The sequence below is a fragment of the Oncorhynchus tshawytscha genome, unplaced genomic scaffold, assembly GCF_018296145.1.
Source record: "Oncorhynchus tshawytscha isolate Ot180627B unplaced genomic scaffold, Otsh_v2.0 Un_scaffold_1029_pilon_pilon, whole genome shotgun sequence".
Lineage (NCBI taxonomy): Eukaryota > Metazoa > Chordata > Actinopteri > Salmoniformes > Salmonidae > Oncorhynchus > Oncorhynchus tshawytscha.
The window spans coordinates 278836-299449 of NW_024609782.1; the positions used below are offsets into that span (position 1 = coordinate 278836).

The 20614-nt window shown below is 44.1% G+C and overlaps 1 protein-coding gene across 1 annotated transcript; it reads left to right on the forward strand.

Moving 5' to 3' along the window:
- The first annotated feature begins 16150 nt into the window (after positions 1-16150).
- LOC121845856 (basic salivary proline-rich protein 2-like) lies at positions 16151-17266 on the forward strand. The gene has a single exon (XM_042318025.1). It carries the CDS (start codon positions 16151-16153, stop codon positions 17264-17266), a length of 1116 nt encoding a protein of 371 aa, XP_042173959.1.
- The last annotated feature ends 3348 nt before the right edge of the window (positions 17267-20614 follow it).

Below are 20614 nucleotides of genomic sequence, written 5' to 3' on the forward strand. Positions count from 1 at the left end.
CATATAGTAACCTACTGGTCTGTTTTAATTAGTTCATATAGTAACCTACTGGTCTGTTTTAATTAGTTCATATAGTAACCTACTGGTCTGTTTTAATTAGTTCATATAGTAACCTACTGGTCTGTTTTAATTAGTTCATATAGTAACCTACTGGTCTGTTTTAATTAGTTCATATAGTAACCTACTGGTCTGTTTTAATTAGTTCATATAGTAACCTACTGGTCTGTTTTAATTAGTTCATATAGTAACCTACTGGTCTGTTTTAATTAGTTCATATAGTAACCTACTGGTCTGTTTATTAGTTTATAGTAACCTACTGGTCTGTTTTAATTAGTTCATATAGTAACCTACTGGTCTGTTTTAATTAGTTCATATAGTAACCTACTGGTCTGTTTTAATTAGTTCATATAGTAACCTACTAGTCTGTTAGAATTAGTTCATATAGTAACCTACTGGTCTGTTTTAATTAGTTCATATAGTAACCTACTGGTCTGTTTTAATTAGTTCATATAGTAACCTACTGGTCTGTTATAATTAGTTCACATAGTAACCTACTGGTCTGTTTAGTGTTTAACTCTCCCTCCTGTTTTAATTAGTTCATATAGTAACCTACTGGTCTGTTATAATTAGTTCATATAGTAACCTACTGGTCTGTTATAATTAGTTCATATAGTAACCTACTGGTCTGTTTTAATTAGTTCATATAGTAACCTACTGGTCTGTTTTAATTAGTTCATATAGTAACCTACTGGTCTGTTTTAATTAGTTCATATAGTAACCTACTGGTCTGTTTTAATTAGTTCATATAGTAACCTACTGGTCTGTTATAATTAGTTCATATAGTAACCTACTGGTCTGTTTTAATTAGTTCATATAGTAACCTACTGGTCTGTTTTAATTAGTTCCTATAGTAACCTACTGGTCTGTTTTAATTAGTTCATATAGTAACCTACTGGTCTGTTTTAATTAGTTCATATAGTAACCTACTGGTCTGTTTTAATTAGTTCATATAGTAACCTACTGGTCTGTTTTAATTAGTTCATATAGTAACCTACTGGTCTGTTTTAATTAGTTCATATAGTAACCTACTGGTCTGTTTTAATTAGTTCATATAGTAACCTACTGGTCTGTTTTAATTAGTTCATATAGTAACCTACTGGTCTGTTTTAATTAGTTCATATAGTAACCTACTGGTCTATTATAATTAGTTCATATAGTAACCTACTGGTCTGTTTTAATTAGTTCATATAGTAACCTACTGGTCTGTTTTAATTAGTTCATATAGTAACCTACTGGTCTATTATAATTAGTTCATATAGTAACCTACTGGTCTGTTTTAATTAGTTCATATAGTAACCTACTGGTCTGTTTTAATTAGTTCATATAGTAACCTACTGGTCTGTTTTAATTAGTTCCTATAGTAACCTACTGGTCTGTTTTAATTAGTTCATATAGTAACCTACTGGTCTGTTTTAATTAGTTCATATAGTAACCTACTGGTCTGTTTTAATTAGTTCATATAGTAACCTACTGGTCTGTTTTAATTAGTTCATATAGTAACCTACTGGTCTGTTTTAATTAGTTCATATAGTAACCTACTGGTCTGTTTTAATTAGTTCATATAGTAACCTACTGGTCTGTTTTAATTAGTTCATATAGTAACCTACTGGTCTGTTTTAATTAGTTCTATAGTAACCTACTGGTCTGTTTTAATTAGTTCATATAGTAACCTACTGGTCTGTTTTAATTAGTTCATATAGTAACCTACTGGTCTGTTTTAATTAGTTCATATAGTAACCTACTGGTCTGTTTTAATTAGTTCATATAGTAACCTACTGGTCTGTTTTAATTAGTTCATATAGTAACCTACTGGTCTGTTTTAATTAGTTCATATAGTAACCTACTGGTCTGTTTTAATTAGTTCATATAGTAACCTACTGGTCTGTTTTAATTAGTTCATATAGTAACCTACTGGTCTGTTTTAATTAGTTCATATAGTAACCTACTGGTCTGTTTTAATTAGTTCATATAGTAACCTACTGGTCTGTTTTAATTAGTTCTACTGGTCTGTTTTAATTAGTTCCTATAGTAACCTACTGGTCTGTTTTAATTAGTTCATATAGTAACCTACTGGTCTGTTTTAATTAGTTCATATAGTAACCTACTGGTCTGTTTTAATTAGTTCATATAGTAACCTACTGGTCTGTTTTAATTAGTTCATATAGTAACCTACTGGTCTGTTTTAATTAGTTCATATAGTAACCTACTGGTCTGTTTTAATTAGTTCCTATAGTAACCTACTGGTCTAATTTTAATTAGTTCTATAGTAACCTACTGGTCTGTTTTAATTAGTTCCTATAGTAACCTACTGGTCTGTTATAATTAGTTCATATAGTAACCTACTGGTCTGTTTTAATTAGTTCCTATAGTAACCTACTGGTCTGTTTTAATTAGTTCATATAGTAACCTACTGGTCTGTTTTAATTAGTTCCTATAGTAACCTACTGGTCTGTTTTAATTAGTTCATATAGTAACCTACTGGTCTGTTTTAATTAGTTCCTATAGTAACCTACTGGTCTGTTTTAATTAGTTCATATAGTAACCTACTGGTCTGTTTTAATTAGTTCCTATAGTAACCTACTGGTCTGTTTTAATTATATAGTTCCTACTGGTCTGTTTTAATTAGTTCCTATAGTAACCTACTGGTCTGTTAATTAATTAGTTCATATAGTAACCTACTGGTCTGTTTTAATTAGTTCCTATAGTAACCTACTGGTCTATTATAATTAGTTCATATAGTAACCTACTGGTCTGTTTTAATTAGTTCCTATAGTAACCTACTGGTCTTTTAATTAGTTCCTATAGTAACCTACTGGTCTGTTTTAATTAGTTCATATAGTAACCTACTGGTCTGTTTTAATTAGTTCATATAGTAACCTACTGGTCTGTTTTAATTAGTTCATATAGTAACCTACTGGTCTGTTTTAATTAGTTCCTATAGTAACCTACTGGTCTGTTATAATTAGTTCATATAGTAACCTACTGGTCTGTTTTAATTAGTTCCTATAGTAACCTACTGGTCTGTTTTAATTAGTTCATATAGTAACCTACTGGTCTGTTTTAATTAGTTCATATAGTAACCTACTGGTCTGTTTTAATTAGTTCATCCCTTTTATAGTAACCTACTGGTCTGTTTTAATTAATCATATAGTAACCTACTGGTCTGTTTTAATTAGTTCCTATAGTACACACTGGTTTGTTTTAATTGACCTCACAATCCCTTTTCCTGTCCGACAGCTGACCTCACAAGCTGACCTCACAATCCCTTTTCCTGTCCGACAGCTGACCTCACAATCCCTTTTCCTGTCCGACAGCTGACCTCACAATCCCTTTTCCTGTCCGACAGCTGACCTCACAATCCCTTTTCCTGTCCGACAGCTGACCTCACAATCCCTTTTCCTGTCCGACAGCTGACCTCACAATCCCTTTTCCTGTCCGACAGCTGACCTCGACAGCTGACCTCACAATCCCTTTTCAAGACAGGCCAATGAAGGGAATAACCTAATACAGCGGGGGGATATCAATAGTGTTTCCTGGATTCCTTGTGTCCCCCACTCCTTGTCTCCTTCTTCGCATTGGAGGAGGGGTAGGGAACCTCAGCCATTGTGCTAAGAGAAGGAGACAAGGAGAGATGAAATGAATCAAGGAAATACAATTAAGAATCACCTTATGAAAGCTGCAAATAGAAACATAAAAGATATCTCTAAAGTACACAACCATCTCTGCTCCTTTTGGTCCATTTGCTGCACTGCACTGAGTTGACTGCGAGGCTATATTCTAGTGGCCACTAGGTGATGCTAATGGGTCTCTAACAGAGCGCTCTCCAGCTTCATTATTTTCCTCATAGCAACAGATGAGTGAATGCCCATCCTTCCAGTCACTGCCACAGAGAGTTCAGTACTGAATATACAATATAATTCTCATTCATCCCAATGTGGTTTTATTATATGAGAGAATACACTTCCTGCCCTGTGTTGAAAGGGTTGATGGAGGACAGTGGATGTGATGTAGATGTTATGGGTGTCAGATCTAGCTGGTGTTCTGTGTGATTAACTCAACCCTTTAGCATTTGATTTAAATAGAGACAGTATGTACTGGTAGCCACTTGTAGAGATGTATAACGGCCAAGTAACTATGACGACAATAAACACATATATAAGTGTGTGTATCATTATGTTGTCTAACAGTATGGAATATGCTTAGATAGTCCACATGGCAGGAATACAGTGAGTTCTGTTCTTCTTAGACCGTATTTCCCTTCGTCGCGCACTACTTTGGACCAGAGACCTAGGGGCCCCGGTTTGAAAGTAGTGCACTACATAGGGAACAGGGGTGTCTTTTGGAACACAGACTTCGTTTATGACATCACCTGACGGTACCTAGAACTCTCAAGATTGATAGTGGACTCCCACTGAGCTCTACATCCACAGATATGAAGACTCCACTGTAAACATCTCTACATCCACAGATATGAAGACTCCATTGTAAACATCTCTACATCTACAGATATGAAGACTCCATTATAAACATCTATACATCCACAGATATGAAGTATATAAACATCTCTACATCCACAGATATGAAGACTCCATTATAAATATCTCTACATCCACAGATATGAAGACTCCACTGTAAACATCTATACATCCACAGATATGAAGACTCCACTGTAAACATCTCTACATCCACAGATATGAAGACTCCATTATAAACATCTATACATCCACAGATATGAAGACTCCATTGTAAACATCTCTACATCCACAGATATGAAGACTCCATTATAAACATCTATACATCCACAGATAGGAAGACTCCATTATAAACATCTATACATCCACAGATATGAAGACTCCATTATAAACATCTCTACAACCACAGATATGAAAACTCCATTATAAATATCTCTACATCCACAGATATGAAGACTTAAAGAGAGTGAGAGAGAGAGAGAACCTTTCGGTTGACAGGAGGCGACACATGGAATGGGTTACATGCCTGACTCCACTCTGAGGTTTAAGATAATAGCAGGAACCAGCTGGGAATTACTGGTTCAATACCTGAGCAGACCTGTTTCCATTTATACACCGTAGAAACAGAGAACACAGGAGGCGGCACCAATAGTAGACTAACGATCAAGGGGAAGAGAGGAGGAAAAGAGAGGAGGGAAGAGAGGAGGAGAGGAGATGAGGGGGAGAGAGGAGGAGATGAGATGAGGGGAAGAGAGGAGGAGAAGAGAGGAGGGGAAGAGAGGAGGGGAAGAGAGGAGGAGAAAAGAGGAGGGGAAGAGTGGAGGGGAAGAGAGGAGGAGCAGAGATGAGGAGATGGAAGAGAGAGTGTTGTTTTTGACACACACACACACACACAGACACAGACACAACCTCCACCCTCCACCCTCCAAGGGTGTATCTAGGTATCCAGACTGTTTCTGTCTGGTGAATGTGAGTGAATGTGAAAACCTACAGCAGGTCCATGTGATCTGTATTGTTCTCTCTGCCAGAGTCTTGTGTTGTAATTGTCATCTCTATTACTGTGTTAATATATTTACACCACTGATTATTTGTAATTATTATTTAACAAGTCAGTTATGGACAAATTCTCATTGACATTGACGGCCTACCAAAAGGCAAAAGGCCTCCTGCAGAGACGGGGCCTGGGATTTAATAAATAAATTAAATAAATAAATAATATAGAACAGAACACACATCACGACAAGAGAGACAACACAACATTACATAAAGAGAGACAACACAACATTACATAAAGAGAGACAACACAACATTACATAAAGAGAGACCTGAGACAACACAACACTACATAAAGAGAGACAACACAACATTACATAAAGAGAGACAACACAACATTACATAAAGAGAGACCTGAGACAACACAACATTACATAAAGAGAGACAACACAACATTACATAAAGAGAGACAACACAACATTACATAAAGAGAGACAACACAACATTACATAAAGAGAGACCTAAAGACAAGACAACACAACACTACATAAAGAGAGACAACACAACACTACATAAAGAAGAGAGACAACACAACACTACATAAAGAGAGACAACACAACATTACATAAAACAGAGACACTGAGACAACACAACACTACATGACAACACACACTACATAAAGCAACCTGACAACACAACACTACATAAAGAGAGACAACACAACATTACATGACAACACACAACACATAAGAACACACAACACTACATAAAGAGAGACAAACAACATTACATAAAGAGAGACAACAACATTACATAAAGAGAGACAACACAACACTACATAACAACAACACAACATTGACAACACATAAAAGAGCTGAGACAACACATGACACACAGCAACACATACACAAAGAGACCATGACAACACACAACATAAACAGACACACACAACATTACAGAGACAACACAACACTACATAAAGAGAGACAACACAACACTACATAAAACACAACACAACATTGACACAAGCAGAGACCAGACAACATCACACACAGCAACACATAACAACACAGCAACACATGACAACACAGCAACACATAACAACACAGCAACACATAACAACACAGCAACACATGACAACACAGCAAGCAACACATGACAACACAGCAACACATAACAACACAGCAACACATGACAACACAGCACGGTAGCAACACATGACAACACAGCAACACATAACAACACAGCAACACATGACAACACAGCAACACATAACAACACAGCAACACATGACAACACAGCACGGTAGCAACACATGACAACACAGCAACACATAACAACACAGCAACACATGACAACACAGCACACATAACAGAGCAACACATGACAACACAGCAACACATAACAACACAGCAACACATGACAACACACACAGCAACATAACAACAGAGCAACACATGACAACACAGCATGGTAGCAACACATGACAACACAGCATGGTAGCAACACATGACAACACAGCAACACATGACAACACAGCACATAGCAACACATGACAACACAGCATGGTAGCAACACATGACAACACAGCAACACATGACAACACAGCATGGTAGCAACACATGACAACACAGCACGGTAGCAACACATGACAACACAGCATGGTAGCAACACATGACAACACAGCATGGTAGCAACACATGACAACACAGCATGGTAGCAACACATGACAACACAGCACAGTACAACACACATGACAACACAGCACGGTAGCAACACATGACAACACACACATGGTAGCAACACATGACAACACAGCATGGCAGCAACACATGACAACACAGCAACAGATGACAACATGGTAGCAACAAACAACACAGCAACACATGACAGACACAGGCACAGACAGCAACACACACAACAGACACATGACAACACACATGGCACAGACACAAAACACAGACAGACAACAGGCACAGACAACAGACAGACAACAGGCACAGACAACAGACACAGACAACAGGCACAGACAACAGGCACAGACACAGACAACAGGCACAGACAACAGACACAGACAACAGACACAAACAACAGGCACAAACAACAGGCACAAACAACAGGCACAGACAACAGGCACAGACAACAGGCACATACAACAGACAACAGGCACAGACAACAGGCACAGACAACAGGCACATACAACAGACAACAGGCACAGACAACAGGCACAGACAACAGACAACAGGCACAGACAACAGACAACAGGCACAGATAACAGACAACAGACAACATGCACAGACACAGACAACAGGCACAGATAACAGACAACAGACAACAGACAACAGGCACAGACAACAGGCACAGACAACAGACAACAGACAAGAGGCACAAAGTGGCAAGAAGGTAGAGACGACAACACATGGCTGTTCTCTATGTTGTGTTTCTGTCCAGCCAAAGGAACCCGAGGCCCATTGTGTTGCCTGTAAAACCATCTCATTTCACCTCAATCATCATCATCAATTTAAATCCAAATGTCAGGAAGATGCAACCGTTTTGTTGCGTAGATGATCAATTACACCACAAGGCTTTGTTTATAGGGAATTCTTCCCATCTGGAAGTAAAACTGGGAAAGAGACATTGAATTTCCTATAAAACAGTAACGACAACTAGATTGGATTGATTATCCAAATCGTTATTTCATTTGAACAAAAAGTAGGTCATTTCAAAAAGTCTGAAGTAAATCTTTCTAACTGTAGCTAACTGGTGTCAAACCACTCTAAATACCAGCCAGGGATTACGATCCACTGGCCTTATCAGTCTGCCAGTCAGACTGAGGTTGTTGACTGAAACGCTAAAGAGCTTATAACAAATCAACTTCTCCTTTTTTGTGGTTTGATCTGTCAGTACCACCTCTCTGTGCTGGAGTCAATCATCTGTCTTCGTTTACTCTCTGTCTGTCTGTCTGTCTGTCTGTCTGTCTGTCTGTCTGTCTGTCTGTCTGTCTGTCTGTCTGTCTGTCTGTCTGTCTGTCTCTCTCTCTCTCTCTCTCTCTGTGTCTCTCTCTCTCTCTCTCTCTGTGTCTCTCTCTCTCTCTGTCTCTCTCTCTCTCTCTCTCTCTCTCTCTCTCTCTCCTCTCTCTCTCCCTCTCTCTCTCTCTCTCTCTCTCTCTCTGTGTCTCTCTCCCTCTCTCTCTCTCTGTGTCTCTCTCTCTCTCTCTCTCTCTCTCTCTCTCTCTCTCTCTCTCTCTCTCTCTCTCTCTCTCTCTCTCTCTCTCTCTCTCTCTCTCTCTCTCTCTCTCTCTCTCTCTCTCTCTCTCTCCTCTCTCTCTCTCTCTCTCTCTCTCTCTGTGTCTCTCTCTCTCTGTGTCTCTCTCTCTCTCTCTCTCTCTCTCTCTCTCTCTCCTCTCTCTCTCTCTCTCTCTCTCTCTCTCTCTCTCTCTCTCTCTCTCTCTCTCTCTCTGTCTCTCTCTCTCTCTCTCTCTCTCTCTCTCTCTCTCTCTCTCTCTCTCTCTCTCTCTCTCTCTCTCTCTCTCTCTCTCCCTCTCTCTCTCTCTCTCTCTCTCTCTCTCTCTCTCTCTCTCTCTCTGTCTCTCTCTCTCTGTCTGTCTCTCTCTCTCTCTCTCTCTCTCTCTCTCTCTCTCTCTCTCTGTCTCTCTCTCTCTCTCTCTCTCTCTCTCTCTCTCTCTCTCTCTCTCTGTGTCTCTCTCCCTCTCTCTCTCTCTCTCTCTGCTACCCCCTGGCTACATCTCCAACCTCTACTGTGGCTCCACTACACTGTGAGGTTGATTTACATGGAGCCCTGAGTGATTGTCTATTGGTGTTAAAGAGACATGTTTTCCTTTTTTTCCCAGCACCATTCTAACACCAACATTCTGTTTTTCTCGTCGCCATGGGATACCGTTTGTTGTCCTTCTCTCCAAATGGTTCTAGTCCCACAGCACCTCTTCACCATATTAACAACATACATGGTAATTAGGTGGGACTTCGTGAAGCAAAAGTCCCGACTTTAAAATCTTCGTCGTATTCCTCCTTCTTCTTCTTGTTGTTGTTATTATCCTTCCGCACGCCAATCCTCTTACACATCGTTTAAGCTGGAGACGTCATTCAAACTTTAAACTTTGCCGCCCGGTCTGAAAATAAAAGATTGTCTTTGAATACAACATTTTGATACGAAATAAACTTGTTTCTTACACGTGTCGTTTTCTCTGTCTTTCTGTCCGTCTTCTTCGTTCTCTTTTAATGAGACTCGTTTCCAACATTCTAAAGCTCCCCGTTGTGACATCATCACTTCCTACAACGTAACCGTTGAGGCGTATTAAATCTTCTCCTCTACTTCTCTGCTACTCAAACACTGAGACATATACTGAGATATACACTGAGACATACACTGAGACATACAGACTGAGACATACACTGAGACATACACTGAGACATACACTGAGACATACACTGAGACATACACTGAGACATACACTGAGACATACACTGAGACATACACTGAGACATACACTGAGACATACACTGAGACATACACAGAGACAAACACTGAGACATACACTGAGACATACACCGAGACATACACTGAGACATACACTGAGACATACACTGAGACATACACTGAGACTGAGACATACACTGAGACATACACTGAGACATACACTGAGACATACACTGAGACATACACTGAGACACTGAGACATACACTGAGACATACACTGAGACATACACTGAGACATACACTGAGACATACACTGAGACATACACTGAGACATACACTGAGACATACACTGAGACATACACTGAGACATACACTGAGACATACACTGAGACATACACTGAGACACTGAGACATACACTGAGACAAACACTGAGACACTGAGACATACACATACACTGAGACATACACTGAGACATACACTGAGACATACACTGAGACATACACTGAGACACTGACACATACACTGAGACATACACTGATACACTGAGACATACACTGAGACATACACTGAGACATACACTGAGACAAACACTGAGACACTGAGACATACACCAAGACATACACTGAGACACTGAGACATACACTGATACACTGAGACATACACTGAGACATACACTGAGACATACACTGAGACATACACTGATACACTGAGACATACACTGAGACATACACTACACTGAGACATACACTGAGACATACACTGAGACATACACTGAGACATACACTGAGACACTGAGACATACACAAGACATACACTGAGACATACACTGAGACATACACTGATACACTGAGACATACACTGAGACATACACTGAGACATACACTGAGACATACACTGAGACATACACTGAGACATACACTGATACACTGAGACATACACTGAGACATACACTGAGACATACACTGAGACATACACTGAGACATACACTGAGACACTGAGACATACACAAGACATACACTGAGACATACACTGAGACATACACTGATACACTGAGACATACACTGAGACATACACTGAGACATACACTGAGACATACACTGATACACTGACATACACTGAGACATACACTGAGACATACACTACACTGAGACATACACTGACATACACTGAGACATACACTGAGACATACACTGAGACATACACTGAGACATACACTGAGACATACACTGAGACACTGATACACTGAGACATACACTGACATACACTGAGACATACACTGAGACATACACTGAGACATACACTGAGACATACACTGATACTGAGACATACACTGAGACATACACTGAGACATACACTGAGACATACACTGAGACATACACTGAGACATACACTGAGACATACACTGAGACATACACTGAGACATACACTGAGACATACACTGAGACATACACTGAGACATACACTGAGACATACACTGAGACATACACTGAGACATACACTGAGACATACACTGAGACATACACTGAGACATACACTGAGACATACACTGAGACATACACTGAGACATACACTGAGACATACACTGAGACATACACTGAGACACTGAGACATACACTGAGACATACACTACACTGAGACATACACTGAGACATACACTGAGACACTGAGACATACACTGAGACATACACTGAGACATACACTGAGACATACACTGAGACATACACTGAGACACTGAGACATACACTGAGACATACACTGAGACATACACTGAGACATACACTGAGACATACACTGAGACATACACTGAGACACTGAGACATACACTGAGACATACACTGAGACACTGAGACATACACTGAGACATACACTGAGACATACACTGAGACATACACTGAGACATACACTGAGACATACACTGAGACATACACTGAGACATACACTGAGACATACACTGAGACATACACTGAGACATACACTGAGACATACACTGAGACATACACTGAGACATACACTGAGACATACACTGATACTGAGACATACACTGAGACATACACTGAGACATACACTGAGACATACACTGAGACATACACTGAGACATACACTGAGACATACACTGAGACATACACTGAGACACTGAGACATACACTGAGACACTGAGACATACACTGAGACACTGAGACATACACTGAGACACTGAGACATACACTGAGACATACACTGAGACACTGAGACATACACTGAGACATACACTGAGACATACACTGAGACACTGAGACACTGAGACACTGAGACATACACTGAGACACTGAGACATACACTGAGACACTGAGACATACACTGAGACACTGAGACACTGGTCCCATGTTGACAAGGTGTTGAAAGGGTTACACTGATGTTGACACTGCCCATGTTGACATACACTGATGTTGACACTGAAAAAGGATGTGGCCCATGTTGACTCTACAAGGTGGATGCAGAGATGCTGGCCCATGTTGACTCTACAAGGTGTTGTTCCACAGGGATGCTGGCCCATGTTGACTCTACAAGGTGTTGAAAGTGTTCCACAGGGATGCTGGCCCATGTTGACTCTACAAGGTGTTGAAAGTGTTCCACAGAGATGCTGGCCCATGTTGACTCTACAAAGTGTTCCACAGAGATGCTGGCCCCATGTTGACTCCAACACTTCCCACAGTCGTGTCCAGTTAGCTGGATGTCCTTTGGGTGGTGGACCATTCTTGATACACACAGGAAACTGCTGAGAGTGAAAAACCCAGCAGTGTTATAGTTCTTGCCACAAACAGATGTGCCTGCTACCTACTACCATACACTGTTCAGAGGCACTTAAATCTGTTGTCTTGTTCATTCTACCTCTGAATGGCAACACAGACACAATCCATGTCTCAGTCGTCTCAAGGCTTAAAACTCCTCCTTTAACCTGGTCTCCTCCCCTTCATCTACACTGATTGAAGTGGATTTAACAAGTGACAGAAATAAGGGATCATAGCTTTGACCTGGATTCACCTGGTCCGTCTGTGTCATGGAAAGAGCAGGTGTTCCTAATGTTTTGTCCACTCAGTGCAGACGGTCACTGATGTCTGTTTCCCAGAGTGTCTTTTGAGTCCCACAACAGACACAGCAGGTGACCAGAGTCTGTGTTCCAAATAGAACCCTACTACCTGTGTAGGGCATTTCTTTTGACCACCGCCTGGCCTAAATTAGGGTGCCATTTGGGACTCTAGGGGAGGACAGATGGAGAGAGGGGAGAGAGGGTAGAGAGGGTAGAGAGGAATGGAGAGGGTAGAGAGGAATGGAGAGGGTAGAGAGGGGAGAGAGGGTAGAGAGGGGAGAGAGGGATAGAGAGGGTAGAGAGGGATGGAGAGGGAGAGGGTAGAGAGGGAGAGAGGGGAGAGAGAGGGGAGAGAGGGGAGAGAGGGGAGAGAGGGAGAGAGGGTAGAGAGGGAGAGAGAGGGTAGAGAGGGAGAGAGGGGAGAGAGGGTAGAGAGGGGAGAGAGGGTAGAGAGGGTAGAGAGGGGAGAGAGGGTAGAGAGGGTAGAGAGGGTAGAGAGGGTAGAGAGGGATGGAGAGGGTAGAGAGGGTAGAGAGGGTAGAGAGGGTAGAGAGGGATGGAGAGGGTAGAGAGGGTAGAGAGGAATGGAGAGGGTAGAGAGGGTGTGATCTGAACAAAACTCCATCATCCAGGCCGTTATCAGACCACCCGCTCTGCTGGACACGAGGAGAGGGGAGGGAGCTGCTGTGAGGCTGATCACATTAGGAGACAGGGGGAGAGAGGGGGAGATAGGGGGGAGGGAGGGGAGGGGAGACAGGGGAGAGGAGACGGGGGAGGGGAGGGGGGGAGGAAGAGAGGGATAGAGAAATGGGAGAGGGGGAGGAGGGAGGATGGGGGGAGAGGGGGATGGAGAGATGGGAGAGAGGGGGGGAGGAGGGAGATGGGGGAGGGGGGAGAGGATGGAGGATGGAGGGAGAGAAATAGGATAGAGGGGAGGGATGGTAGGGATGGGGAGATAGAGGGGGAGAGGAGGATGGAGAGATGGGAGGTAGAGGGGGAGAGAGGATGGAGAAATAGGATGGGACAGGTAGAGGGTGAGACACAGGGAGGATGGAGAGGATGGGAGGAGAGAGAGGATGGTAGAGGATGGGAGGAGAGAGGGATGGTAGATGGGATGAAGACACAGAGAGGATGGTAGAAATAGGATGGGACAGGTAGAGGGTTGAAGACACAGAGAGGATGGTAGAAATAGGATGGGACAGGTAGAGGGTTGAAGACACAGAGAGGATGGTAGAAATAGGATGGGACAGGTAGAGGGTTGAAGACACAGAGAAGTAACATGGAGGGAGAGATGGTATGGTAGAAATAGGATGGGACAGGTAGAGGGTTGAAGGGGGATGGAGAGTGATGGCAGAAATAGGATGGGACAGGTAGAGGGTTGAGGATGTAGTAATGGTGAAGACAGAGAGGAGAAATAGGATGGGAGGTTGAAGACAGAAGATGGTAGAGGAGGATGGTAGAAATAGGATGGGACAGGTAGAGGGTTGAAGACACAGAGATGGGATGGTAGAAATAGGATGGGACAGGTAGAGGGTTGAGGATGGGACACAGAGAGGATGGTAGAAATAGGATGGGACAGGTAGAGGGGATGGTAGAAATAGGATGGGACAGGTAGAGGATTGAAGACAGAGAGAGGATGGTAGAAATAGGATGGGACAGGTAGAGGGTTGAAGACACAGAGAGGATGGTAGAAATAGGATGGGACAGGTCTAGTCAAATAGGAGGAGAAGGATGAAGGACAGACATTGACTGCGGTTGGAGAGATGGACAGAGGAAGGAAGGAAGGAAGAGAACAGGTATTGGATAAACCTATCAACCTACACATAGTGTAGCTACAAAACACCTCTCTTTTCATTCCTTTGTCTCTCTCTTTGGCTCAATAAATCAACCTTATTTTTTACATCAATGCTATAAATATAGAATCTCTATTAGGTCACCTATATAAAAGATTGGTCGGTGATTTTCAACAATCCCACCACTACATTTGTACTTTGTACAAGAAATAATGTGGTGACCCAACTCTGCTGACATCTCCTCAGTAGAACCCGTCCCTGACCCAGATTGATGTAAAGTGGTACACAGGCGTATCCTTCCTTTATTGTGGAAAAAAGGGAACCAACGGGAATAGGAGGGATATTCTGGATTCATCCAACCTTCCAGATATGATATCTATCTCTCTCCTCCTCTCTCTCTCTTTATCTCCTCCTTCTCTCATTATCTCTTCCCACTTTCTCTTTCTCTCTCTATCATCTTCCTCTCTCTCTCTCTCTCTCTCTGAAACCCACTTATTGTAATTCCCACATGGAAGTGATATAGATATTTAAATGCTAACCCAGTATTCTCCATCTATCCTTGACAAAAAACCTCCTGAGAGAGACAAAGAGGGAGAGAGGGAGAAAGAGAGAGAGAAAGAGAGAGAGACAGAGAGAGAAAGAGAGAGAGAGAGAGAGAGAGAGAGAGAGAGAGAGAAAGAGAGAGAGAGAGAGAGACACACAGAGACACACAGACAGAGACACACAGACAGAGAGACACAGACAGAGAGAGAAAAACCTTACAGCTCTATCCTTCGATGTAGAAATGGAAGGGGAGGTGATGCCTAACTGTCACTAACCCTCTTGCGTCCCAAATGGCATCCTGTTTAGCCCTGTGGGCCCTGCTCAAACACAGTGTGAGGTAAAGCATTAAACTTGGCAGAGCTTCAGAGGTGATCAATAAGGACATCCGTAGAGAGCCTGGTTCCACCGTGCCAAGTCTCTACACACACCGCCCGGCCTGCCCACACACCTAGCCTACACATAGCCATGCATCCCAATTGGCACCCTATTCCTTACATAGTGCACTTCATTTGAACTATAAGTAGATCAAAGTAGACACTATAAAAAGGGGATAGGGTGGCATTTGTGACGCAGAAGTGCCTATATATATATATGTATGGAAGCAGACTGGTTACAATGAAGAATCATCACCTCGTTGCCAAGTACCCTCCTAACTCAATACGGATCGTATTTACGCCTGGTGTTGTTGACGCCGCAAAACAAATACATCCTGACTGGTAATTACAGTGTACTTCACCAACTGAAGAGGGGACAAAGATGGAGATGCAGAAAGGCTTTATTTAAGATGATTGAACAGACTTGTGTCTTTGCAGGGGGGAGGGAAACAGCCCCGGGGGGAGGGAAACAGCCCCGGGGGGAGGGAAACAGCCCCAGGGGAGGGAAACAGCCCCAGGGGGAGGGAAACAGCCCCAGGGGAAGGGAAACAGCCCCAGGGGGAGGGAAACAGCCCCAGGGGAAGGGAAACAGCCCCAGGGGGACAAGGGGGGAAACAGCCCCAGGGGGGGGAAACAGCCCCAGGGGGAAGGGAAACAGCCCCAGGGGGAGGGAAACAGCCCCAGGGGGAGGGAAACAGCCCCAGGGGAAGGGAAACAGCCCCAGGGGGAGGGAAACAGCCCCGGGGGAAGGGAGGACAGGGAAACAGCCCCAGGGGAGGGAAACAGCCCCAGGGGGAAGGGAAACAGCCCCAGGGGGGGGAAACAGCCCCAGGGGAGGGAAACAGCCCCAGGGGGAAGGGAAACAGCCCAGGGGGAGGGAAACAGCCCAGGGGGAGGGAAACAGCCCCGGGGGGGGAAACAGCCCCAGGGGAGGGAAACAAGGGGGAGGGAACAGCCCCAGGGGGGGAAACAGCCCCAGGGGGGAAACAGCCCCAGGGGGAAGGGAAACAGCCCCGGGGGGGGAAACAGCCCCAGGGGAAGGGAAACAGCCCCAGGGGGAGGGAAACAGCCCCGGGGGGGGAAACAGCCCCAGGGGGAGGGAAACAGCCCTGGGGGAGGGAAACAGCCCCAGGGGGAGGGAAACAGCCCCAGGGGGAGGGAAACAGCCCTGGGGGAGGGAAACAGCACCAGGGGGAAGGGAAACAGCCCCGGGGGAGGGAAACAGCCCCAGGGGAGGGAAACAGCCCCAAACAGCCCTGGGGGAGGGAAACAGCCCCGGGGGAGGGAAACAGCCCCAGGGGGAGGGAAACAGCCCTCGGGGAGGGAAACAGCCCCAGGGGGAAGGGAAACAGCCCCAGGGGGAAGGGAAACAGCCCCGGGGGAGGGAAACAGCTGTTACCCTATTCCCCAGGCCCTGGGAAACAGCCCCAGGGGGAGGGAAACAGCCCTATTCCCTACACAGCCCCGGGGGATTCCCTACACAGTGCCCTGTTACCCAGCCCTACGGGGGAAAGTGGAGGACTTGATCCCAGATCGCCAGCTATTCCCTACACAGTGCCCTGTTACCCTATTCCCTACACAGTGCCCTGTTACCCTATTCCCTACACAGTGCCCTGTTACCCTATTCCCTACACAGTGCCCTGTTACCCTATTCCCTACACAGTGCCCTGTTACCCTATTCCCTACACAGTGCCCTGTTACCCTATTCCCTACACAGTGCCCTGTTACCCTATTCCCTACACAGTGCCCTGTTACCCTATTCCCTACACAGTGCCCTGTTACCCTATTCCCTACACAGTGCCCTGTTACCCTATTCCCTACACAGTGCCCTGTTACCCTATTCCCTACACAGTGCCCTGTTACCCCCTACACAGCCCTGTTACCCTATTCCCTGTTACCCTATTCCCTACACAGTGCCCTGTTACCCTATTCCCTACACAGTGCCCTGTTACCCTATTCCCTACACAGTGCCCTGTTACCCTATTCCCTACACAGTGCACTGTTACCCTATTCCCTACACAGTGCCCTGTTACCCTATTCCCTACACAGTGCCCTGTTACCCTATTCCCTACACAGTGCCCTGTTACCCTATTCCCTACACAGTGCCCTGTTACCCTATTCCCTACACAGTGCCCTGTTACCCTATTCCGTACACAGTGCACTGTTACCCTATTCCCTACACAGTGCCCTGTTACCCTATTCCTACACAGTGCCCTGTTACCCTATTCCCTACACAGTGCCCTGTTACCCTATTCCCTACACAGTGCCCTGTTACCCTATTCCTATTCTACACAGTGCCCTGTTACCCTATTCCCTACACAGTGCCCTGTTACCCTATTCCCTACACAGTGCCCTGTTACCCTATTCCCTACACAGTGCCCTGTTACCCTATTCCCTACACAGTGCCCTGTTACCCTATTCCCTACACAGTGCACTGTTACCCTATTCTCTACACAGTGCCCTGTTACCCTATTCTCTACACAGTGCACTGTTACCCTATTCCCTACACAGTGCCCTGTTACCCTATTCCCTACACAGTGCCCTGTTACCCTATTCCCTACACAGTGCACTGTTACCCTATTCTCTACACAGTGCCCTGTTACCCTATTCCCTACACAGTGCCCTGTTACCCTATTCCCTACACAGTGCCCTGTTACCCTATTCTCTACACAGTGCCCTGTTACCCTATTCCCTACACAGTGCACTGTTACCCTATTCTCTACACAGTGCCCTGTTACCCTATTCCCTACACAGTGCACTGTTACCCTATTCTCTACACAGTGCCCTGTTACCCTATTCCCTACACAGTGCCCTGTTACCCTATTCTCTACACAGTGCCCTGTTACCCTATTCTCTACACAGTGCACTGTTACCTTAAGGGCACTGGTCAATAGTAAAGAATCGAAGTGCCATTTGGGATAAACAATGGCTTATTGTAGTTAAGCTACTGGGGACTGGGCCATGATATACTGTATCTCAGTAGGACTGGGCCATGATATACTGTATCTCAGTAGGACTGGGCCATGATATACTGTATCTCAGTAGGACTGGGCCTTGATATACTGTATCTCAGTAGGACTGGGCCATGATATACTGTATCTCAGTAGGACTGGGCCATGATATACTGTATCTCAGTAGGACTGGGCCATGATATACTGTATCTCAGTAGGACTGGGCCATGATATACTGTATCTCAGTAGGACTGGGCCATGATATACTGTATCTGATATACTGTATCTCAGTAGGACTGGGCCATGATATAGTACTGTATCTCAGTAGGACTGGGCCATGATATACTGTATCTCAGTAGGACTGGGCCATGATATACTGTATCTCAGTAGGACTGGGCCATGATATACTGTATCTCAGTAGGACTGGGCCATGATATACTGTATCTCAGTAGGACTGGGCCATGATATACTGTATCTCAGTAGGACTGGGCCATGATATACTGTATCTCAGTAGGACTGGGCCATGATATACTGTATCTCTAGGACTGGGCCATGATATACTGTATCTCAGTAGGACTGGGCCATGATATACTGTATCTCAGTAGGACTGGGCCATGATATACTGTATCTCAGTAGGACTGGGCCATGATATACTGTATCTCAGTAGGACTGGGCCATGATATACTGTATCTCAGTAGGACTGGGCCATGATATACTGTATCTCAGTAGGACTGGGCCATGATATACTGTATCTCAGTAGGACTGGGCCATGATATACTGTATCTCAGTAGGACTGGGCCATGATATACTGTATCTCAGTAGGACTGGGCCATGATATACTGTATCTCAGTAGGACTGGGCCATGATATACTGTATCTCAGTAGGACTGGGCCATGATATACTGTATCTCAGTAGGACTGGGCCATGATATACTGTATCTCAGTAGGACTGGGCCATGATATACTGTATCTCAGTAGGACTGGGCCATGATATACTGTATCTCAGTAGGACTGGGCCATGATATACTGTATCTCAGTAGGACTGGGCCATGATATACTGTATCTCAGTAGGACTGGGCCATGATATACTGTATCTCAGTAGGACTGGGCCATGATATACTGTATCTCAGTAGGACTGGGCCATGATATACTGTATCTCAGTAGGACTGGGCCATGATATACTGTATCTCAGTAGGACTGGGCCATGATATACTGTATCTCAGTAGGACTGGGCCATGATATACTGTATCTCAGTAGGACTGGGCCATGATATACTGTATCTCAGTAGGACTGGGCCATGATATACTGTATCTCAGTAGGACTGGGCCATGATATACTGTATCTCAGTAGGACTGGGCCATGATACTGTATCTCAGTAGGACTGGGCCATGATATACTGTATCTCAGTAGGACTGGGCCATGATATACTGTATCTCAGTAGGACTGGGCCATGATATACTGTATCTCAGTAGGACTGGGCCATGATATACTGTATCTCAGTAGGACTGGGCCATGATATATCTGTATCTCAGTAGGACTGGGCCATGATATACTGTATCTCAGTAGGACTGGGGATCTCAGTAGGACTGGGCCATGATATACTGTATCTCAGTAGGACTGGGCCATGATGTATCTCAGTAGGACTGGGCCATGATATACTGTATCTCAGTTGGACTGGGCCATGATATACTGTATCTCAGTAGGACTGGGCCATGATATACTGTATCTCAGTAGGACTGGGCCATGATATACTGTATCTCAGTTGGACTGGGCCATGGTATACTGTATCTCAGTAGGACTGGGCCATGATATACTGTATCTCAGTAGGACTGGGCCATGATATACTGTATCTCATGGACTGGGCCATGATATACTGTATCCCAGTAGGACTGGGCCATGATATACTGTATCTCAGTAGGACTGG